The sequence below is a fragment of the Schistocerca nitens genome, chromosome 8 (genome assembly GCF_023898315.1).
Source record: "Schistocerca nitens isolate TAMUIC-IGC-003100 chromosome 8, iqSchNite1.1, whole genome shotgun sequence".
NCBI classification, from domain to species: domain Eukaryota; kingdom Metazoa; phylum Arthropoda; class Insecta; order Orthoptera; family Acrididae; genus Schistocerca; species Schistocerca nitens.
Window position 1 is genome coordinate 257,578,082 of NC_064621.1, and position 24,901 is coordinate 257,602,982.

At 41.8% G+C, this 24,901-nt stretch overlaps 1 protein-coding gene across 4 annotated transcripts in view; it reads left to right on the plus strand.

Annotated features, from left to right (window-relative positions):
* The window catches only part of LOC126198707 (myrosinase 1-like), a 225,771-nt gene that overhangs the window by 34,332 nt on the left and 166,538 nt on the right, over positions 1–24,901 (plus strand). Inside the window, exons 9-11 of one of the 4 annotated variants that reach the window (XM_049935212.1) lie at positions 11,177–11,292; positions 17,116–17,250; positions 17,339–17,445. The exons of the other annotated variants lie outside the window; for them this stretch is intronic. Coding sequence (XP_049791169.1) covers positions 11,177–11,292; positions 17,116–17,250; positions 17,339–17,445 — 358 coding nt within the window. The remainder of the gene's footprint in view (positions 1–11,176; positions 11,293–17,115; positions 17,251–17,338; positions 17,446–24,901) is intronic. 4 annotated transcript variants of the gene reach the window in all.

A 24,901-nucleotide genomic window follows, 5' to 3' on the forward strand; every position in this document is an offset into this window, starting at 1 on the left:
ACCTATGCAAATCCAAAATTCTCTAAATTCTCAACATAATTGAAATTGAACTTTAAAAAGGCATTTCCTGTCATTATCAACGTCTCACAGAAATAAATTGACAACAGCGGGCCTCAAAAAGCTCCCTCAAACCCTCAAGCACCTCATACCATGAAGAAATGTCATTCTGAGCTAAGGTTAATTAATTTTAGTCATAGTTACAGAAACATTTGTAGGAAGCTGCTGACTGCTAGAAAGAAATTCATTTAATGACAAAATAATAAACAATGCACGGAATGAAAGCAAAGCAGTTTGGGATGTCATAAAAAAGAAAATAGGGAAATACAAAGAAACACTTGATAACGTACTCATAAACGAGTCTTGATAAGGCAGCAAATGATCCACAATCTGCAGAAATTTGCAAGCACTGTGGAGTTACAATAAAAAATTCTACAACATAACTCATGCAATCAATTACAGAATAAGTGTAATAATGTTAGTACCAATCGCAAAGCATAAAGTCAGTAAAACTACAGAAAAGCCAAAAAGTAAATTGTCGGTGGGCTTAGACGAAGTACCAGTGTGTTTTCTGAAGGAATACGTATGCAAACATTCTTAATAAACATAATCAATGAATCACTCATATCAGGAAAATTTCCAGAGCGTTTAAAATAGACAAGACATTTACCGCTACTAAAGATAGGAAACGGAGAAGACAAAAGGAATCTCATTTCCATTTCCGTAGTATCATCATTCTCAAAAATAATCATTTTAATGTATTACTTGAATAAATATAAGGTCTTAAAAATACTGGTTTCTGAAATAGTAGAAGTACTGAATCAGCCGTAGAAGCATTCACTTAAGTCGTATTTAGTCCTCCTGACAAAGATGAATGGGTCGCAGACATAGTTTTAGATCTTTCCAAGGCTCTTGATGTTGCTGACCATGAGATTATACTGTATAAGCGAGAAGAATTAGAAATTAATAGGTGTTGATAGGATGGTGTGGGTTTGTAGATCCGTGCAGGAGGTGGGCGGATGTGCAAAAGATGTAGACAGGCATCTTCATGTTGAACCAGTGTGTCTGCAGCAGGCAGACAGCAAGTAGTGAGCAATGACCCCCTGATCCTGGCGCGCTGCACTGACGCGCCTATGCAGGAAGTTTTCGAGGTGGGAAGCGTACAACTTTCTGCTCCCACTGCTTTATGGTTGGCGATGCTGGCTACGGCGGGATGGCGTAGCGCCAGAGCGGCGACGGGTCCTCCAAGACAGGAAGGTCTGGCAGAATAGGAATGCCCCAGGTGTTGAACACAGACCTAACAGCCAGTTCAGCAGAGCGCTGAACTGGCTGGGCCTCACTGCTTATCTCAAACCATGGAGATGCGGCAGAGCTGCTTGCTGCCGTGATTCCAGACAGTCACGAAGTTCATGTCCTGGAAGCAGTCTGGCATAGACCGGACGCAATATCATTGCTTAGTTCTTCGATGAAGATCGAGTGTTCCTGTGGATTTTAATACCTCTGGCCACAGCTGACCCTTGGTAAAGCAACCATGTTCCTGGGTCTCATCAAAAGCTCTCGCCCTAAAGACCTTATGCTATGTGCCCACGAGACCTATCAGTTGTTTATTTATTTATTTACTTATGCGTTTACTTCCGTAGGACCAAATTGAGGAGCAAAGCTCCAAGGTCGTGGAACGTGTCAGTACATGAAATGAAAACATAAAAGTAATAACAGATAAAAATAAAATGTTTATGAACCCGAAAAAGTCAAGCCATACGTTTAAGCAAACGCAATCAACAATACAACAAGAATCAGCATGATTTTCAAGGAACTCTTCGACGGAATAGGATGATCCATGAGGAAACTCTTCAGTTTCGATTTGAAAACGTGTCGATTACTGGTAAGATTTTTGAATTCTTGTGGTGGCTTATTGAAAATGGATGCAGCAGTATGCTGCACACCTTTCACCAAGAGAGTTATAGAAGTCCGATCCAAATACAGGTTTGATTTCTGCCGAGTATTAACTTAGTGAAAGCTGCTTATTCTTGGGAATAAAGTAATATTGTTAGTAAGATATGACAATAAGGAATATATATATGTTGAGAGTCCAATCTCAATATGCCCAGACTCTTGGACATGGGTCTACAAGAGTTTCGTGAACTTACACCGCTCATTGCCAGTACCACCCGTTCCTGAGCGAAAACATCCTTTTACAATGGGAAGAATTACCCTAAAATATAGTACCGTATGACATAAGCGAATGAAAATAAGCAAAGTAGACTAATTTTCGTGTCGAACGACCACTTACCTCAGATACCGTTCCAATAGCAAAAATGGCAGCATTAAGTCTTTCAACAGGGTCCTTAACGTGGGCTTTCCGGAACAACTATCTATGTGAACACCTAGAAATTTGAACTGTTCATTTTCACTAATCATACACCGATTCTGTGAAATTAAAACGTCAGGCGTTGTTGAATTGTGTGCTAGAAACTGTTAAAACTGAGTCTTACTGTGATTTAGAGTTAGTTTATTTTCTACAAGTCTGTTGCTAAAGCAAGAGGTGAACCAGTTGTGAGCTACTCTCCGTATTCCGCAATGGTCCAACTTCTGGAGCAATATTTTGTGATCAACACAATTGATCAACACAATCAAATGCCTTAGTTAAATAAAAAAAAAGCCTAACGTTCGAAACCTTTTGTTTAACCCGTCCCGTACCTCACAGAGAAAAGAGAATATAGCATTTTCAGTTGTTAAACGACTTCTAAAGCCGAGCTGTGTGATAGAAAATCGTGTGATATAAAATGATCATTTATCCTTACATACACAGCCTTTTCAATAACTTTGGCAAACACTGATGGCATAGAAATAGATCTACAATTGTCTACATTATCTCCTTTTCCCTTTTTATAAAGCGGCTTTACTACTGAATACTTTAATCGTTCAGGAAACTGACCATTCCTAAAGGAAAAATTACAAACATAGCTACCTACAGAGCAAACATGTGCAGCACAGTACTGTAATATTCTGCTAGGCACTCCATCATACCTATGAAAATCCTTAGTCTTCAGTGATTTGATTATTGACTGAATCTCCCACTTGTCTGTATCACAGAGGAGTATTTCAGACATCAATCTCGGAAAGACATTTGCCAAGAGAATTATATGATTCCTAGCAGAAACTAAATTTTTATTTAATTCACCAGCAATGCTCAGAAAATTAGTGTTAAACATATATCTGATTTATCAGTAACAGAAATATTTTTGCTATGAGCTGACTTTGTATCTTAAATCTTGTGCTGCTGACCAGGCACATCCTTCATAACTGATCGTATGGTTTTAATTTTATCGTGTGAATTAGCTGTTCAATTTCAATATTACAAACTCTTTGCCTTCCTAATAACATTTTAAGCACCTGACAATACTGTTTGTGGTGGACTATTGTACCTTTATTGTGACTAATTTTAAAATTTTCATATAATTTCCGCTTTGTTCTACATTATATCTTTATCCCACTAGTCACCCACCCGGGCTGCCTATTACTGCTAGTACCCAGTTTAGAACGTTCTAGTGGAAAGCAACTCCCGAAGAGCATGAGAAATGTCTTACGGAAAGCATTATATTTATCACCTATGTTATCGGCACTATAAACATCCTGCCACTCTTGATCTTGACAAGGTTTAAAAAACTCTCTATTGCTGCTGGATTAACTTTCCTTCATAGTTTGTAATTATATGTGACATTTGTTTGAGTACAAAAGCCTTTTAGAGTTAAAAGTCGTACATCATGGTCTGAAAGGCTATTCACCCTTTTACTAACAGAATGCCCATCTAGTAATGAAGAATGAATGAAAATACTGTCGATGGCTGTGCTACTGTTCCCCTGGAACCTAGTTGGAAAGAAAACAGCCTGCGTCAGGTCATATAAATTTGACAGATCTACCAACATCCGTTTTCTTACACCATCATATACAAAATGAATATTGAAGTCGCCACATATAACTAATTTCCGGTACGTTCTATAAAGTGAATGAAGGACCCTCTCTAGCTTGAGCAGGAATGCTCTGAAGTCAGAGTTAGGGGACGTATAAAAAACAAGAATTAGAAGTTTTGTTTCGCTAAATTCAACTGCCTCTGCATAACATTCAGTTATCGGTTCAGTGAGGTGCTAAGATACGTCTATGGACTCAAATGGAATACTGTTTTTTACGTACATGGCCACTCCCTCACCCCACAAGGAACTCCTTGAAAAACAGCCAGCTAATCGTCATCGTCATCATCGAAAGCTCCCATACAGGCCGCCAATCTAGATGTGAGTCTCTTCAGTTGGAAGGAGGTCGACTTGAAACTGAGCCAACAGGGAAAGGTTGTTGTTTCGACAGGTCCCTGGCTGCCGCTGCTGGCAGCAGTGGCTGTCCGGGTATGCCTCAGGAGCGTTACATTTCCTCCCTCCATCGGTAAAGCCTAACTATTGGAATGTAGTGAAAGCGTCTAGCTGCACCAGAGACACAAGTGTATCAGACATTGTTTCTACATTTTACATTCACCTGCATGAATTCCGAGTAAACACTTAATGTGTAACGTTTATTCTTTAGAATATCCTTCTTCCATTTTTATAGTATATTATTGGTACTCTTACAAGCTCAAGCATGGAGTTTCTTCCCTTTGGCACAACTCTACTTCAGTCACTGAGGTTCAATGACTTTTCATCGGTGCTGACACAAGTAGTGTGAACCTGTTGGTTAAAGGAACGTTAAGGCCCACCTTTACGTTCCTTTAAGCAATCTTAACAAACATTATCAATGAATGACTCATATCATGGAAATTTCCAGAGTATTTATAATAGTCAAGACATTTATCGGTGCTAAACTCTACGAGTGAGGTGACAGTACATCAGTACAGAATACTTCAGGATGACACAGGCATCAGACATGGGAGTTACTACAGTGACGAGCCGATGGAAATGTCCAATCCAATATCTTTTAACATGATTGAGCAAGTGTTGTGTCGTCACAAGATCGTTTTGTACCCCTATAATTTTATCCAGTTAAGCAAGAATGGTCGAGTGCAGGGTGCAAGTTAGTTTTCCTTCGGTTACGATCTCGAATGGTAGGTCTGGCAGGCAGTTTAAAAAGTAATTCGCTTTTAGGGCTGTGGTTGCAGACACCGATGGGTAATCGAAAAGAAGGTCCTGAAGTGCCACATGTACTGTTTATCAGCAGCCCTTGTCCATGCAGTTCTGTTCGCTACAAGCCGTCGAAATAACTTGGCTTACAGCTGGAGCAAAAGATGAATGCAGATGTCTGTGCTGAAAATAAGAAATGTAATGCGGTATGGCTCTGAGCACTATGGGACTCAACTTCTGAGATCATTAGTCCCCTAGAACTTAGAACTAGTTAAACCTAACTAACCTAAGGACATCACAAACATCCATACCCGAGGCAGGATTCGAACCTGCGACCGTAGCGGTCTTGCGGTTCCAGACTGCAGCGCCTTTAACCGCACGGCCACGTCGGCCGGCGTAATGCGGTATCTTTTGAAAGAATTTGACCTTACTTTTTCAGCTTGTTTGTGAAATATATCACTGACTTGTTCACTGAAATACTAGATGGATTAATTCTGCTGTAAATATCTACTAACCCTTTCTTAATACATGCGAAACACTCAGCATTCCGCAACTTGCACTTTATGTATGTTCTACTATCCCCTGAAAATTTCAAACGAGCTACATTTTTAGCAGCTGTTCGCTACTCCAGTTCCTTAAGTTCGCGGCTGTACCCAAAATATCAGGTTTAAAAGAAAGTGGAACAATCAATGAGTCAGTACTAGCCTCAAGAGAGAGCGGAGAACGGTAAAGTTGACCATTCCTGCCTTTCACTTTTTAAACCACATATTTCCCTACGCAATGCTACGTTATTAGCTTAAACATTATCTGTCTCATATAGTAAATGCTGGATCGTCTCTGGCGTTGTCACTCTTATATCGGCAGATATTTTGCTTGCTACTGCCACTACAAGTGTACAGTAACACTAAGAGGAAACGAAAGGAAAGGAAAAAACACAACCGCATAGGCTCAGAAGTAAATAAATAAATAAATAACAAAAGCCGAAAAGTACTTGAATTTTTGCACTGACAGCTACTGCTGCTGCATCCTCTACATTTCTGTCCACCACCCCTCTCCCTTATTGGTCCATCATTACTGCCTCCAACAGCTCTGACAGAAAATATAACGGATATTGGCTACAAGTTGTGGGTGAGTGGCTCGCTGATGAAGGAGGGTGGCGATTCAGACGTTGTAGGCAGCCAGATTGTTGTTAAAACATTTTCTCAACAACTGTTCACAAATGGAGACCAGGATCTATTCATGTTCTTGATATAACAATGACTTTCTCAATTGCGCCACAGCAGTATTATTTTACTGAGACAACAGGTCGGTATGCTATGAAATGCCATTCAACATAAAGAATAAATGCCATGAATTTATATTTGTAGAGAAAAAAGTGACACTGAGAAATTAAAAGTGGATGGCATTACTATAGACTTTCGAAGGAACAGAAAATTCCTAGGTATGAATATTGATTCTGAGCTGGTGAGGTGTGAACACATAAAGGTACTTGGAAGCAGAATGTCATTAGCATGCTGTACCCTTAGAGTTCTATCTTAAGTGTCCAACAGCCACAGCCTTCTAGTTAGGAACTATTCATATGTACATTTAGTTCATACCGATGGAATTATTTTCTGGGGGTACACGTGGCCAGAATATTGACACAGTTTTCAAATTGCAGAAAACGAATACCTGTAGTGCAGTACATTGTACAGATCTGCTCAAAAGACTAGGTATTTTAACATCATGTGAGTGGATTTGTCACTCAGTTGTGTACATAACAAATAATATCAATGATTACTGCACAAACAGATCTGTCCATGACTATGGAGCAAGATCCAATCTGCACCTATATTTACCAATAAACACAAAAATCAAAACATCGTATTATATGATGGAATAAAACTGTACAATAACCTGACCAACGAGATTGAAGATATTTTTAAAACAATTTTATTAAAAAAGACAGAAAAATAACCATTAAGCAGAACTGTATACAATAAGTTGAATGATTATTTGGATAGCACAGAGTAGGGGTTTGGAAAAATATATAAAACAAATAGGTAGTAATAGCGACAATAAAACATACAAATTATTCCTAAACTATTCATTCAAATTAGTAGAGATGAGTAGAGAACATGAAAAAATACACTTTGATAAGCTTCTAATGGTAGGGAACATTTTGTTAGTGATACTGTGTCGCTGACTGGGTATGTATATTTACATTCAGAGCTGGTCACATTGCCTCACTCGTTTGTATTTCTTCTTCTTGAGGCATATGAAGCATTTGGTGCATGGAACCGTTGTGGCTCCAGAAAACATAGAATTGCCGTCGCTGTTGGTACCATTACAGACACACCAGGAATCTTCGAATGGGCACGACGACAAACGGTCGTACGATGTCCTTCATCCATAAACGTCAATGGCCGCGCCCAGGAGCAGTTGCCGTGAATGCCACTGCTACACACTAGGTTCTGTGTAACGTGTCCTTACCATCAGAAACTATGGTCGGGGACTGTATGTACCATAACTGGATATATTTATTTTCATGTTCGCTATCTTCTGTGCTAATTTGAACGAATAGTTGCGGAATACCCTGCATACCATCTCCCACAATACTTTCTCACTATGTTTCTTCCTCTTTTTCTGAAAAATCTTGCGCCCAAAACTATGCATTGTAGAATACTAATACCGTATCTTCTTTTGGAGCTCAATATCTCACTTGTTATAGAGGGGTGTTGACACAGTTTTGCCCGCTTGGAAATGGGCAGTTGCTGAGTGCAAAATTTAAAATCAGACATCGTCGCTATTGTCCTGCCATCAGCTGGTAATGTGTGTAGTGCTACATTATGAAACAGTGCATGAGACCTGTGGTTGTGGTGGTGGTGGTAGTAAGTTCCTATGGAACCAAACTGCTGAGGTCATCGGTCCCTAGGCTTACACACTATTACATCTAACTTAAACTAACTTATGCTAAGAACAACACACACACACCCATACCCAAGGGAGGACTCGAACCTCCGACGGGGCGACCGCGTCAACCGTGGCAAGGCACCTGAGACAGCGCGGCACCCCGTGTGGCTGCAGTGACTGGGAGTGAGAAATGATTAAATAGTGCAGTACTAGCCTTTTACATTACTAAATACCTCCTTTGTAAAACAGTATCGTATACAAGGGAGAAACAGAATGAGTTGCGCTGTTTTAAACAGACCATCTTTGTATTCGGGAGATTGAAGGCTCCAATCTTTATCCAGCCATACTGATTTAGGTTTTCTGTGGCTCGCCGAAATTACTTCAGACAAATGTCAGGGTGGTATCTGCTATAATGGAACGACCGACTACCTTCTCGATCATTGTCACACCAGACTGTAATGTAAATGCTTGTATAAATGCATTATGTCATTTTTTGTTGCTCTTAAATTGTAATACCAAGACACATACAATATCCCATAAAGTGAGATCTATGGATGAATAAAATTACTATTACTGCAAGTTATTGGCCCATCTCTGTGGAGGCAGGAATCAGGGGCGGATTAATGAAGGTATATAGGAGGGGGCGGTTGCTTGGATCAGAAAGAACACCCAGGAATCTTCGCCTTGAAAGTTAAGGAAAACACCTTCAAAAATTGTTTTAAGCTGTTTAGATACTTAAAAATATCAAAAAGTTGCAAAAATGTGTTTCATTTGAGACAAAAAATTTTATTTCTTGAAATGTGTAGTATTAACAAACTTTTTAAGGAACTACTTTATATGATTGTTAACACACAGCAACAAGCCTATAAGCCTTTCGTTAGCATAGAGTTGACATGTAAATTAAAAGCAAATACATTTAAATTACAATAAAACACTTTTGAAACTGAAATTATTAATTTCTTCATAGCTATATTTTGCCATATATTGTGAAGTCTTCAACAGATCCTGAAATATGTTTTTCTAACTTTTATTTTCAATACAATTCACAATAATACTCGTTTTTAAACAACCATAGTGGGAATAAAAATGAAATATGCGTATTAATTATGTTAGCAAAAGACTGTATTGGAGACTAATACCTCCAAAGAAGTACAATGTGACCAGTGAGAATGATATTACATCGGTATAGTAGCTCAAAGCTCGCTTGCACATGCATAAAGCCATAGTTTTTAATGTAATATTTTGTTTCTTTGATACACTGAACAATTAAAATCTGGCAAAGAAGATCATTTTACAAACCATAATCGTGCTAATATTTTTCGTCCTACTTCTCTACACATACAGTGTGTATTTGGCATGTTTCGTGCATGTTAGCATCTGATTCACAGTTTTTTTGGTTGTTATACAAAACTGCAATCTAAGTGTGTGAATGCTAGTTGCTCAATCTTTTTACACCACAGACGAACAACTGTCACTATGTTAAATGTTATCTGTACTTAAGAGAGCGTATCTTTTCTAGTCTTTCCGCCTTTCTCAATATCCAAATCTATAATTTTTGCTTTGTTAATAAGGATTCCTCTATGGACATACAACAAAGTATGCCTTGTTAAGCGGTATTGCCTACAACAGTTTCCCAACCAATTAATAAGTCTGAGTATTTAGAAATATCTTTCTGCTGTTGCAGTTGCCACAGGAAGAGAAGAAAATATCAATATCAAAGATCTAATTGTAGGAAATATTCTTGGGGTAAAAAACTGGAAACACTCAACTGCCCACCCTAGCGGAAGTGTTTTGTTTGCGTCTTCTCTTCTCCATTTTGCAAACAGTTTTGGAAGTAGTAGCAATGACAACAATGAGGCAAAGTAGATAGTGCACTAAGGGAAACGTGGAGCGCATGCTGTCGTGGCAAATTGGGAATGCCTGCCAATATTTCGCACCTAAAATTTTAACACGAGAGGGACCACAAGTCACAGGTATAGGTAATAGATTCTCTTGCGCACACAAAGTAAGGTGGGTTGGGGAATACTGAATTAAATCACTAAATCCATTGACCAAGACTATAAATGCTTGTGTCTAACTTTGGTGCAGGTTACAAAAATTACCATTTGATTTGGGTTGGATTCAACTCCCTTTAATCCGCTCTTGGCAGCAATACAAAACTGTTTTTGGGGTAAAGTAAGTCGCGGTAGGTGATGTGTCACTTACATGAGAGTGTGAGTGACGACAGTGATGTATTTTCTCTGACCACGAGATGTGGTCAGCGCGAAGTTCAACATATTCGTATACGGAAACCATTTGAAATGTGCTTGTTTGTCACAAGTAGCAACAGGTACAAATCGAAATGTTTTTTTACTACGTTGACAATACTCCGCACACAGAACAAATCCCATTCTATCATTAGTCCTAGAAGATCAAAAAAATTACATAGAGAGGATTTCTCATAACTTCGACCAAGACCCCTTTGGAATAAGCTGTTGCATCATTTGCGCTGCACATCTATTCATTGAAAACAACACAATAACATTCGAACTTTCACCGTGAAAAACGGAAACAAACTCCACAAACAGTGCTTTAAAACTATGTGGAAGGACATCTCCGATGTTGAAGACTGTAATAGTAGCATGGTTGAAAAACACGCTACTTTAAACATGACTTCTGTCTTTAGAACCAAAAGCAATGGCTGTCCATAAACTAAAGGGAAAAAATTCTTGGTAGTACTGAACCATTAGAAATCCGCTCTGCACACCACATTCTTTAATCTTGTTGTAACACGAAACTATCGACAGATGCAGTAGTAGTGTTCCTTAGCACTTTATGTATGTCCTTCAGCAAGCGTTTCTTCTAACACAGTTGTCCCACTAGTATAAAGCATTAAGACACATTGTAATTTTATCCCCATTTTATTAGGGCGTAGTGAATTACCAGTCACGCTCTCCGAGTCGACCTCAAGCACCGACTAAAATCTTTAACACGTCATTGGTCCCTTCCCAGTGTATCTGTCTTTATAATAAACATGAACGTGAATCATTATTCGTATCCGGTTTCCGCAGCGTCGTTGCTGCAACGTGGAACAATACGTTACATGAGATTAATGCAAATAAAACAGCAGAACTTTGTTCTTAATGTTAACTCTGTCGATTCGATTTACCAGGTAACTGAAAGAGAGGGATTATACCTTGTTACAGGGTCAGCAGACTTCTTTTCGATTAACCACTATTCAACGACTTTCGTGACGCCAGGAATCACAGGCGATTCACCTTCCAAAAAACGTGACATGGCTGTAATTACAACGTCTGGTGAGGTAAGTTTAGTGGAAAAACATTTGAGGCAGGCAAGTGTTCATAAATTGATGAGGAGAGACATGATCATTTTGACGGTAAATACGATCGAATGTTTGATAATCTGATGTCTCACTGTAAAATTATCAAAGCAGAAATAATCTGTCTTGAAATCGTTCTGTCCTACAAATACTTCACTTTTAGTAACACAATATGTTGCCAAAAACAAGGCCTTACAAGGGAGATAGCTTAGATGGAACATAGGCTGATATATTTATTAATGCCTTGCAAACATTTAATTAAATAAATTCTCAAACCGTAAACATCACGTCATTCACTACAAACGTTATGTAGACAATACCTTGGTTATGCCAAAAGGTAGCGCAACCCATATTTGCACTTTGTCTGTGTCGTATAAGGACCAAAAATTTGTGTTAACATCTAAATAAAGGAAAATAACCGTCTGGACCTGACGATCACTAAAACATACACGTAAATTCAGAACTTGGACGTAAGGGTATATAGAATATTATTCATGTCTAATCCTATCACTAAGAGCGCCATAAAGGAGAATTTTTTACTGCCATGCCACACCGACATACTTGCTTGCCATTAGACTGCCAATAAGTTTTAAAAGAAATAGACGCGAAAAACGGGTACACATTCTTGAGACCGTACTACTAGATAAAAAATAAGACCATAACCACTTAAGAGCACGAGAGGCACGAAATGGAAATGAAGTCCCATGCTTCTTTACAGAGCGTAGGGGAGCGATGCGGGAGACCCGCACCGCCTTACTAGGCAAGGTCCTAATGGAGGTGGTTTGCCGTTGCCTTCCTCCGACCGTAATGGGGATGAATGGTGATGATGAAGACGACACAATAACACCCAGTCATCTCGAGGCAGGAAAAATCCCTGACCCCGCCGGGAATCGAACCCGGGACCCCGTTCTCGGGAAGCGAGAACGCTTAAAGTAACATAACTTTTGCCCAGATGACATACTATGGAAAAGAGTCTCAACAGCTAGAGAAATGGCTTCAAAACACAACCGTCAGATGCGCGTTTCAAATACATAGTACTCTGAAAATTCGGCTTAGACACAAGATAGGTAACAAATATAGTTTTGTATTGAAAAGTCGGTTAGGTAGTATAGCATTAGAACTACAGAACAGGCACATCCGCACAACGGAACTGCATCTGGACTACACCTTACTGAACACAAACATACCGAACCAACATGGCTGGTTCAAATGGCTCTGAGCACTATGGGACTCAACTGCTGAGGTTATTAGTCCCCTAGAACTTAGAACTAGTTAAACCTAACTAACCTAAGGACATCACAAACATCCATGCCCGAGGCAGGATTCGAACCTGCGACCGTAGCGGTCTTGCGGTTCCAGACTGCAGCGCCTTTAACCGCACGGCCACTTCGGCCGGCAACCAACATGGATTAGAACATCAGTGTTGTACATACTGCAGCAAAGGGCCACCCACTGAACCCTCTGGAGGAACTAAAGATGCATAACTACTAGAAGCACACCTTACTGAAATTCTAAATTAACAAATCGAATTTTCACCGAACGCCATTTATCATTGAAGGGCAGGCTACTGCAGTTCTTGCACTTCCTGCTGTTCTGAACCGTATACCAGTCAAATAGCACATACGTCTTTCAAAAGCTGGGGTGAAAGATTTTTCTTTAACTCAGTCATGTCGTTGATAAAACAGAAAAGCCAAGATGTTCCAAAAAAATTATGTTGCTTAAACTTTCTGAAGGCGAGAAACATGTCTGCCTTCTTTCAGCTTTTTTCTAAAAATCTCTGTTTCTCGTGCTCCGAACGCTTTGACGTCTACGTCCTTCTTAAACGAGCACAAGGCTGACTACAAATTCCATTACTACAGGTTTTTTCTGCACTCAGCATCAAGGGCCCTGCAGTTCTTTAAAAAATATGTTTTTTTTTTTTTAATATTGTGCAAAATTGAGAGATACGTAGTTTCTGAGTACTTATACTGCAGCTTCTTCTTATTATATATTACATATTATATATTATATTTCAAATTGGAGATGAACATGACAGTTTCTGATAACAGTTACTTCGTCTCCAATGGGATGATTCCTAGGAACAATGAGACAGCTTCTTCCAGTTTGTTAATTTCGCCGTTTCTTTCCTCAATAATTTCCATAAAATATACTTTTCATTCACTTTCGTCATATAAAAATTCTGGTACGTTGCCACAGTTGACTACACTGTAGTTACTGCCAATGGAAGAACATTTCAAATCTGCTTTCCTTCAGTACCACTCTCCGCCACACGTCAACTTACATGAGCACGAAACAACGTGAAGAACTGACTCAGGTGCTAGACCTTGCCTCGTTACAACATGCGTTGGACCGTGGCTACCGTGACTTCCACCTCTCAAGAGGTTTCCAGTTCTCCATCCAGCCTTTGACTTGCTGGTAACTCCGTAAAGAATGCTGTTTCTCAACATCTTCTACAGGTTGTAATCCTGCCAGATTCAGATTTAGCTAATAGCTGTTACTGCAAATCGTCAAGCATCTGGGAACTGCTGAACACCTCCACTGTACAGTGGGATAATACAGCTGTTATTATTTCTTCGCTGGTAGCGTCTTATTTCCTGAACGCTGCATATGCTGAGTTTAGGTGTTATTTTTCTCCATAATTTTGCAAAACTTCACTTTTCCTTGACCGATAACGGAGAATGTTTTATTATATTCATTAACACCGCGAATGAACAAGATCTACTCGTATTCTTCCGTATTGGTCTACAGATACGCAAATATAGCCTCCATACCTTCAACTATTTCTGCTGCAGGTAGATACCCTCTTTCAACCAACCCCTCTCCCATACGATAGTTTCTAGGGTTGGAGGAGAGGTCTAGACCATGGGGTATGGAGTATTTTTTAACATTTTGAGAGGCGAATGGCGACTTCTTAGCAGAAATGAAAATTCCAGTTCCGATCCTCTAAAACGTACACACACACACACACACACACACACACATACATATACACAAACAGATCACAGATCCTTTATAATTCCACTCGAAAGTTGGCAATAACATTCGACCTTTGGAAGTAACATCTGACAGTCGGCTATACAAATCAAAACAAGCGTTCAGTTAATAGTGCTGTGAAATGTGGAAAAAAAACGCGAATTGTCACTTATAAGAAGAAGAACAACACCAAAAATTCAACAGGAGCGTAAGATGTAGAAAATCGTCCAATCAACTTGTAAGTACAGTTCAAAATATTACTTCATAATAGCAACAACCAACCACCAGAACTCTTTATAATCTATAGGTACAGTAACCAAAATGTAAAGTAAATAGCAAACATATATACATATCCCAGGCCACTTAAGATGCCTTGCAGAAAATAAAGGCGAAACGCGTATGGCATGAAATTGTGTTTCATTCAGTTGCTGTCAGACGGTCCATAAAGTAAAAAACATCAATATACCATAACTCGAATATTCCTTTCTGTGTTGTTCCACAGTGCGTACAGTTACACTCGCAATGTATCTTGTAGACCCCAGTGTTGTGAGACCCGCTGTGTCTAACTGCTCTCAGAAATTGAAGGACTTCTGTCAGAGGACTGAAGATCCATTTGATTATCGTCTTTTCAGCTGTCTCGTCTTACCTGATATGGAGTCAGAGGAAGGCAAAATAGTAAGTTTCTTTTGCTGCTCCTCGTTGTGGTCTCTGTTCCAAAATTTGATTTCCTTAGTAAAGGACTAATTTTGAATTTTTGTTTTAAGAAATCACCTTCGACATATTGATCGTTGGAGGGGAGAGGGGGAGGGGGCGATTGGCATTGGGGAAGGAAAAGTGTAGTAATTAGTACACTGCGTTATTACTTATAAAGAACCAATCAGGATTTACTTGGATTTTACATTATGGACAGATTTCGGTCCTTTTCCATGGTCTAGTGACATTAACGCTGACATTAACCCTACCCCCATGAACCATGGACCTAGCCGTTGGTGGGGAGGCTTGCGTGCCTCAGCGATACAGATGGCCGTACCGTAGGTGCAACCACAACGGAGGAGTATCTGTTGAGAGGCCAGGCAAACGTTTGGTTCCTGAAGAAGGGCAGCAGCCTTTTCAGTAGTTGCAGGGGCAACAGTCTGGATGATTGACTGATCTGGCCTTGCAACACTAACCAAAACGGCCTTGCTGTGCTGGTACTGTGAACAGTTGAAATCAAGGGGAAACTACAGCACTAATTTTTCCCGAGGGCATGCAGCTTTACTGTATGGTTAAATGATGATGGCGTCCTCTTGGGTAAAATATTATGGAGGTAAAATAGTCCCCCATTTGGATCTCCGGGTGGGGACTACTCAAGAGGCCGTCGTTATCAGGAGAAAGAAAACTGGCATTCTACGGATCGGAGCGTGGAATATCAGATCCCTTAATCGGGCAGGTAGGTTAGAAAATTTAAAAAGGGAAATGGATAGATTAAAGTTAGATATAGTGGGAATTAGTGAAGTTCGGTGGCAGGAGGAACAAGACTTTTGGTCAGGTAATTACAGGGTTATAAATACAAAATCAAATAGGGGTAATGCAGGAGTAGGTTTAATAATGAATAAACAAATAGGAGTGCGGGTTAGCTACTACAAACAGCATAGTGAACGCATTATAGTGGCCAAGATAGACACAAAGCCCATGCCTACTACAGTAGTACAAGTTTATATGCCAACTAGCTCTGCAGATGATGAAGAAATTGATGAAATGTATGACGAGATAAAAGAAATTATTTTCTACTACTTTTTGCACACTTTTTGTACATGTTCCATTACTGTGAAGAGGATTAATAAGTTCTGAGAACTCTTGGTATGAAAATAGGCTTTCGCCTCCATAACAGAGACAGAGAGCGAACTAGTGTACCGTAGAGTCGAACTGCAATATCTGCTCGAATTCAGGAGGGGAGGGAAACTAGTACCACCTATATTTCACCTGAACAGCAGAAGAGTTGTTGGTGCACAGTTCCTGTTTACCAGACTATGTGCTTATGTTTTTGGTTCAACCTCCTCTCCACAATGGGGTATGCATAAAGTGCACACCTTACATGATCCGTTGACTGGAAAGCAACGATATGCTCTGTGGCCACCATGGTTATATGCAGGACGCTTTGTGTTGGAGCTGTATTTCAAGCACTCTGTACTTTGATTGCCTTATGCAACACAAAGTTTTCATTAAACAAACACGTTTTCGTCAAAACAGAATCATCTGAACTTGCCACCATTCTTTCAGGAGTGCTAGTACTGCAAGATTCGCAGGAGAGTTTCTGTAAGGTTTGGAAAGTAGGAGACGAGATACTGGCAGAAGTAAAGCTGTGACACCGGGCGTGAGTCGTGCTTCGGTAGTTCAGATGGTAGAGCACTTGCCCGCGAAAGGCAAAGGTCCCGAGTTCACGTCTCGGTCGGGCACACAGTTTTAATCTGCCAGGAAGTTTCATATCAGCGCACACTCCGCTGCAGAGTGAAAATCTCATTCTGGAATAATGACTCTGTTTCCGCATTATGGCAAGGACTGCACTGTTTTCCGCGTTCCCCGACACGCTTTATAGACCCCGCCCTTTATAGACCCTAATGCTGCCTCCTGCACGTTGACGTCGAACATATCTAGTTGTCACATTAATGTGAGTGGATCTTATAATTTCGAATAGAAGGTATGAATAATTGTATGTAAGTAACTGGGAAATCCCAGGTTGTAACTAATGAAGAGATAAAACTGCCAACAAACTTCATTTTATACCTGCGCGTCCATTTTGAAGAAGCAGATGGGGATAGAAATAATGTCTTTAATACGTATCTCACCTTTCAGCACCTTCCTTGGGGGTTTCGGAGTCAGCTGAACTGGATCGCCAACGAATACCCAGGATATCCAATAATTATAACAGAGAACGGTCTCTACAATTCCGGAGGACGAAACGACACAGACCGCATCGAATACTTTAATGTAAGTAGAAATTTCTACAGTAATGTAGCAGCCATTTTCATCTTCCGAAATTCATATGTCTACGTACAATGTGCTGTATTATAACTAGGGCTACCTCGGAGCTGTGTTGGAGGCGATACACATTGACGGTGTTCCGATTATTGGATACACGGCTTATGGTCTCATGGACAACCTGGAATTTAACTCGGGATTCACGTGAGTATTTATCATATTTTCATGTGTTAAAACAAATAACACAGACAAAACACAAAACACATTTACTTATCAATAAAACCCTGCTCCTTCCTATGAGCTCAGTACAACGTAGTGTAAGGTCGATTATTCCACCACATGTCGTAAGTCACATCCATAGTGTAAGATGATAGACGATTGTAAACACGGACAGGAGCAACGTTTGCTCAACATGACTGCTTTTATTGCCATATGTTGGTGCGTTTACTAATTTACCATCCAATATCATAACGTTTACGTCTCTACAAAGCGAAAAATATCTTCTGTATGTCAGACGAAAGTTATTTGGATGTTAGGACGCGTCAATATACAACATTAAAAATACTATAAAACCGACTTTTCGACCGTATAAGCAGTGATCCTTCTCTGTTCGAGCAGTTTTTTTTTTTCCGAACGAGGACAGGTACCAAACCGGTCGAAACCTTCGTTGTATAACCGTCTTAAATTTTGAAAATTGGTCGGCCGAAAGGCCAAAAGGGTTTTATTCGAATTGACACCACTCGTGTAAGTGTATCTGATTACAGAGTCAAAGTCGATATTGCGAGCATCTGTGATAAACAGGGTGATTCCGTGATCACGTTCCAAACTTTTAGTGATGTTACTGAACGATAAATGTGTCTGTTTGTGGTAAGGACCCGTGGTCTGTAAAAGACCAAATCCAAAACAATAAGCGAAAATCGTTCTGATATCTCTGACAGTGGAAAACATGTGCAGGTGCTGTTATTGCTGAGATTGTGAGGTAGGCGGTGCCGACGAGCACTTGGTTGTGGATGTTGCGATAATAACTTTACTAATCCAATGCAGATGGCGTGCTGTGTACTGACATGAGCACTCCTGCTGTAACTTAGCGCAGTATCTTGCAGACGGTGTGTAAAAGTTGTACTACTTTCTATCAACGGAGTTGTACCCGATGACGGATCTTGCAAGCATGATTTTCGGTTATGGGATAGCAAACGGAAGGATCAGGGCAGCGGAAATGTGCAGGAACAAATGGTTCAAATGGCTCTGAGCACTATGGGACTTAGCATCTGAGGTCATCAGTCCCCTAGAACTTAGAACTACTTAAACTTAACTAACCTAATGACATCACGCACACCCATTCCCGAGGCAGGATTCGAACCTGCGGCAGTAGCAGTCGCGTAGTTCCGGACTGAAGCGCCTAGAACCGCTCGGCCACCACGGCCGGCATGCAGGAACAACTATCCGCGTAGAGGACAGCCCGCTTACACCATATTTGTAAGACTGTTCCCAACATTAAGTTAAACAAAGCGATTGGTACCACTGGAAAACGAGGAACAACACGGATTCCCGAGTTAGAAGCTACAGTTCTTGCTCGAGTGGATCAGGCACCTACAAATCAGGTCTCAATCAGCTGCACGTGAAATGACTGTTACGCAGATTAGTGTGAGGTGAGTAGTACTGGAAAAGCAGTTACTCGCCTACCATTCAGAGAAAACGCGTGCTTTGGCTCCTACTGCCTTCGGACTTTGTGTCGTGTTCAGCCAATGGCTCACGCATGGTTTTGCAGTCGATCCTCACGTTCCAGCATGTGTGTTTATCATTGATTAAACCTGTTTTACCAGAGGTGGAATGCTAAATACAATAGTCATATTTGGGTGGATGAGAATCCCCTCGCTACAATTCTGAAGAGCCACCAACAGAGACCGAGCGGCGTAGGGCAGTGGTTAGCACACTGGACTCGCATTCGGGAGGTCGACAGTTCAAACCCACGTCCGGCCAACCTGATTCAGGTTTGCTGTGATTTTCCGAAATGGCTTAAGACAAATGGCAGGATAGTTCCTTCGAAAGGGCACGCAGCTTTCCTTCTCCATCTTTCCCTAATCCGACCTTGTGTTCCGCCTCTAATAACCTCGTTGTCGACAAGACGTTAGAAAATAATCTCTTCTTCCTCCTCCTCCATAAACACACATCATCAGTCAACGTGTGCGCAGGGACTGTCAATGGTTGTGTACTAGACCCGTTTCTCTGTCGTCCCAGCTTTAATGTTCCAATGAAGAGAGTGTTTATGTCATATTATCGAGGTTCCTGGAACAATCCCACTTGTTATTTGTCAACGTGTGTAGTCCCAAATATGATGGAGCCCCACTTCACTTGGGACTGAAGAACAGCTTTATCCGACATTGCCTGAAAAGTGGACAGGCAGTGGAGGTCCTGTTTCGTGGTCAGTGTGTTAAACTGATTTTACTCGAAAGGATTTTTTCTTGTGGATCCACGTGAAAAGTATTAGTTACGAGAGGCCTATAGTGACTAAAATGAATCCCCTGTCAAGAATTCTCGCTGCCTGTGACAATTGTCACACTACATTGGGATATTAGAACTGGTACAATACAACTTTGTGTGACGATGCCATGCTTGCACTGATGCTGCTGGACACTATTTTGAACAGCTGGTGTAAATATAGAAGTTTGCGACACTTCTACGGATAAACGATTATCTGTCTCTCCAACATCAAATGACGTGCGCTGTTACAACAGGGGAGTACTGATCGGGAATTTTGTATATTATCACCAGGATTCGTATGGTGGGACCCTTAGTTTGAGCACTGCGCAGGTTTGAGGAGGGAACTTGAATGAACTTTTACTTATACCTTTCTGCTCGGTCTTTACCAGCATAGGGTCTCTGCCTCACAATGGTTCATTTACCCTTCTCTATCTTCCATCTACAGCCGGCGGATGTGGCCGAGCGGCTCTAGGCGCTTCAGTCCAGAACAGCGCTGCTGCTACAGTCGCAGGTTCGAATCCTGCCTCGGGCATGGATGTGTATGATATACTTACGTTAGTTAGATTTAAGTAGTTCTAAGTCTAGGGGACTGGTGACCTCAGATGTTAAGTCCCGTAGTGCTTGGAGCCATTTGATTTGTAACATCCACAAGGAATCGATCCGTATGATACACCTAATCGTTTAGAACATTATATTAGAGCTTCTTTCTTCTATACTAACAAATTTCAGATGTCACTATTTATTTACTTGTGTTCTGTAACATTTTTCACATCATCTCGATCTTACAAGAATCTGATTTATACATTGACGAGCCAAAACATTATTATCACCCACTTCCTAGCACGTTGGTTCATCTTTGGAAAACAATAGAGCAGCAACTGTGCGTGGTATGATTTCGACAAGGTATTCGTAGGTGGCACAAGATGTCTACGCACAGTTAACGCAAATCCTCTAAATGATGCGTCAATGATTTGTAGTGGCCGAGTTGGTACGAAATTGCGCACCGGGTCTTTTCAGTCGGGTTCAGATGAGGCTTATTTGGTGGGCAAGACATCGGTTTAAAACATCAAGGGAGACAGATGCCCTTCAGTAATATACAGGTAGTCGACAGCTATGCTGTTGTCCTCACATGGCAGACCAGGTGAATGTCTCCGTGGCACAGTACTGCCCTCACCACCTTACATCGTGGTGTGGTGCATGTTTGGAGCAGTCGTTCGCCTTGCTGACGGCGTACCCAGACATTACCATCGATCTGGTGTAGCGAGAAAGGCAAACAGGCGTCACATTACTCCTGATCAGGACTTCAGTCTTGATGATTCCGTACCCACTACGATCGTAATATGACGATGCTGCTGGGTGAACATGGGAAGACACAGGAATAGTCTGTTGCAGAGACCCATGTTCAACAGTTTACTCCAAACAATATGCTCAAAAACACCAGAACTGTCATGTGGCGTGAGATCCGTGGCGTCAGATTTCCCTCCTCTACATAGCGTGTATTCCTCCCACCTCCCCGTTCTGCGGTGACGCGTAGTCTTTAAAAAGTCCCGTACTGGTGGTTTCACCGTCCTTCAACCACTTTCCATGGATTATCACGACAGTAGCAAGCGAACAGTCGACCAACTGCTCGTTTTCAGACGCTGGGTCGTAACTATCTGCCCTTCGTAGAACTCACTTATGTCAGTGGATTTCCACAGCTGCGACCCGTATCGTCGCTAGAACAACTCCCGATTCGTTTGTGTTGTGTTTTTATACCCGTGATAGTCAGTGGTCTTCATATTTTGCCTCAGGAGTGCGTGATCCGTTCTCGACAATCTTTTTTTCCATCCTCTCCCACATACTCTACCGAATTAATTACTTCAGTCCTGTCTCGTGTAAAACGTAAGTATTCGTCCTTTGGGTTACAGTTTTCCATAGACCTTTTAACGAGCGAATTTTCGTAGATGTTACGACCCTGATTTGCAGTCTTAAGATGAGCATTCCTCCGTCCAGTTACAGAAATATAGGTTTCGAGTAGCTTCCCCAAGTCTTCTTGAATCGAGTGCAGGGGTGGTTTCTTTCAGAAAGCCCCCAGTTTCCTTCCCATCCTTGCGCAGTCGGACTTCTTCTCCGTTTGTGACAAACCTCGACATCAACGATTTCATCAATGGCGACTGGGAATTATTGTTGTTAATTTCTTTGTGTCTTGATTCATGGAGTCTGTATGTTCAAAACTATGTCTTCTTTCGGACATGCTCGAAGTAACGGACACCTCATACATAACTGAGGCGAATACGATCAATGATCGCTTTATTGTGTTGCACACTCTCGAAATATTACGGGGACCGGCGAAATGCAGCAAGTACTGGGGATAAGGGATAAGGGGCACTGCATTAGTAATGTGTAGATAAGTTGAGAAATTCGGTATGACGGAAGGCGTGCAAGAGTAGTCCGTGCAGTTGTTCTGACCACTGTGTTTGATTAGCGCACTGGTCAGCGCATGTGCTTAGTAAGCAGGAAACCCCGGTACGGCCCAGGTTTTCACCTTTCTCATTTGATTTCGTAAGTGCCTATTATCAACTAATCTCATTAATTCCTTTGTGTCTTAAATATTTATCTTCCATTTTTTCTTTATATGTATAGTAGTGGACAAAACGGGCAAGACCCCTCGTCTTTTCGTTATGCTGATCCGCACAGCTTTAAAGTCTGCCACACAGCATAACAGGCAAGGCGACGAAGTGCTACCAACATACTATGCACAGGCGTGAAACTGGAAAACTATGCCAACTTTGTCAGACTGTTTTCAGTCATGTGTAAGACTATATTAAAGCTGTGACTTTTCATGCTTTCTCGACGGATCTGTTGCAAATACGCTTCTCGGGTTTGCCGCCGGATCGTATTGTGTAAATCGTACAATATTTCCTCGATGCAACTGCTCGACATCATCAGGTGGTGGGAGCTGCTGCTGTCACTGCTGCAAGGCGCGACTGATGATAATCGCGCGGCGGCCTCGGAATTTATCATGACGGGAGCACGCAATACGCGTGCGCGAGGTGACGCTCATAGTTGGAGAAAGCGGCGCTGCTGGTGCCCCCTACTGGGAGCTGCAGAAAGGCCATCCACGCGTACGCTTTGGGCAATAACTGTGCTGCCGGACGCTCCTGCGGATAAAGTTTGAAGTAAATCTCAGCGACGCGTTGCGTCCCTTGAGGAAACGGAAGTTCTTGTTTTCCCTGTTGTTGATTTAATGGCAGCCAGTGCTGGATTCCAGGCGGTGCTCAGTTGAAAACCTGCATCCCTGTTGATTAGATTGTCCGCCGTGCGAATATGTATGGCCTCCTTAATAACACAGTCCCAGAAAGATGACGCTGGGGATAAAATTTCCGTCTGTTCGTAAAGCATACGATGTCCCGTGTCCAGGCAATGTTCCGCTACCGCTGATTTATCAGGTTGCCCCAGGCGTGTATGACGATGATGTTCGACGCAACGTTCTTGCACGGTTCGGCATGTCTGTCCGATATAAGATTTTCCACATTGGCATGGGATTTTGTACACGCCACGTTTTCTGAGGCCAAGGTCGTCTTTGACAGAGCACAATAAATTCCTCAATTTTGCTGGTGGCCGAAAAACACACTTGACGTCGTGCTTTTTGAGGATTCTTTCTATTCTCGAAGACATGCCGCCAAAATAGGGCAAGAACGCTGTTGGGTAGATAGCGGTACCTGGGCGCTAACAGACTGGTCAAAACAACAAGCCAAGGCCCGCCAAATTTCCGAGTATTCTCGTCTCGAGGCCCAACAGCAAGAAGGGAATGCACCACGTCGACGCACCGTGTTTAATTTGACGGGTAGAATCCTGGACGACGCAGCTGTTGCAGTGCTCGAGAAAGTTTTGAACTATGCACCAACACCACAGACAGCTCCAATCCGAGATGTCATAGCTGGCATAGAACAGGCAATTTTGAAGCTTCCCAGTGACGTTGCAGAAGAGATCTGGAGGGACACCTGCCGAATTTTAACACGACCCCCACAGAGCAAGTACAACATCAGCTCAGCAGAAAGGAAGGCCCTGCGAGACTTGAGATCAGACAAAGACCTCGTCATTTTACCTGCCGACAAGGGGAACGCCACCGTTCTTCTCTCACGAGTTGAATACAACAGCAAGATGGAGGCACTGCTCGACGATCCTGCCTATCGCAAGCTAAGAGAGGATCCGACTGGCAAAATACAGAGAAAAACATTAGATCTCCTCAAGGAGGGTTCTATTCCTTCTAAAGTGACCAAAGGCCTACGCCAACAAGCTGCAGTTCCCCCAAGACTTTACGGCCTACACAAGATTCACAAGGATGGGACACCTCCTCGCCCAATAGTGAGCAACATCGGAGCTCCTACTTATTTGCTGGCCAAATATCTTACTACGCTGTTGGGACCTCTCACAGGCAAGTGTGATCACCATATCCGGAATTCAGAGGACTTCGTAGGACGCCTGAAGACACTTAAGTTACAAGCGTCGGATATTTTAGTTAGCTTTGACGTTATATCTTTGTTTACGAAAGTACCTCTGCAGGACTCGTTAGAGCTTATCAGCAGCCAGTTTGAGAGAGACATTGTGGCGTTGTTTAAACATGTGCTTACCTCAACTTATTTCTTATTTAATGACCAGTATTTTGAACAAGTGGATGGTGTCGCCATGGGAAGTCCTCTGTCTTCCATGGTGGCCAACTATTGTATGGAAGACTTTGAGGAAAAAGCACTGCAGTCGGCAAGTCTCAAACCTTCTTATTTTTGGCGGTATGTAGACGATACCTTTGTGGTGTGGCCCCACGGAGTAGAGACATTACCTGGGTTTCTCGGACATCTGAACTCGCTACATCCCAATATACAGTTCACTATGGAAGTGGAAAAGGATGGCCTCTTACCATTCCTGGACGTCTTAGTCAGAAGAAGAGCTGACGGTACGTTGGGACACAGCGTCTATCGCAAATCAACTCATACAGAGCTATATTTGCAGGCCACAAGTTGCCATCATCCTGCGCAGCGCGGTAGTGTCCTATGCTCTTTGGTGCACAGAGCACATGTAGCCTCAGATGCCGACAGCCTACCTGGTGAGCTACAGCACCTGAGAACGGTATTCCAACAGAATGGCTATTCCGAAAGGCGGATATGCCATGCATTCCGTTCTCAGCAAACTCGACGCAGGG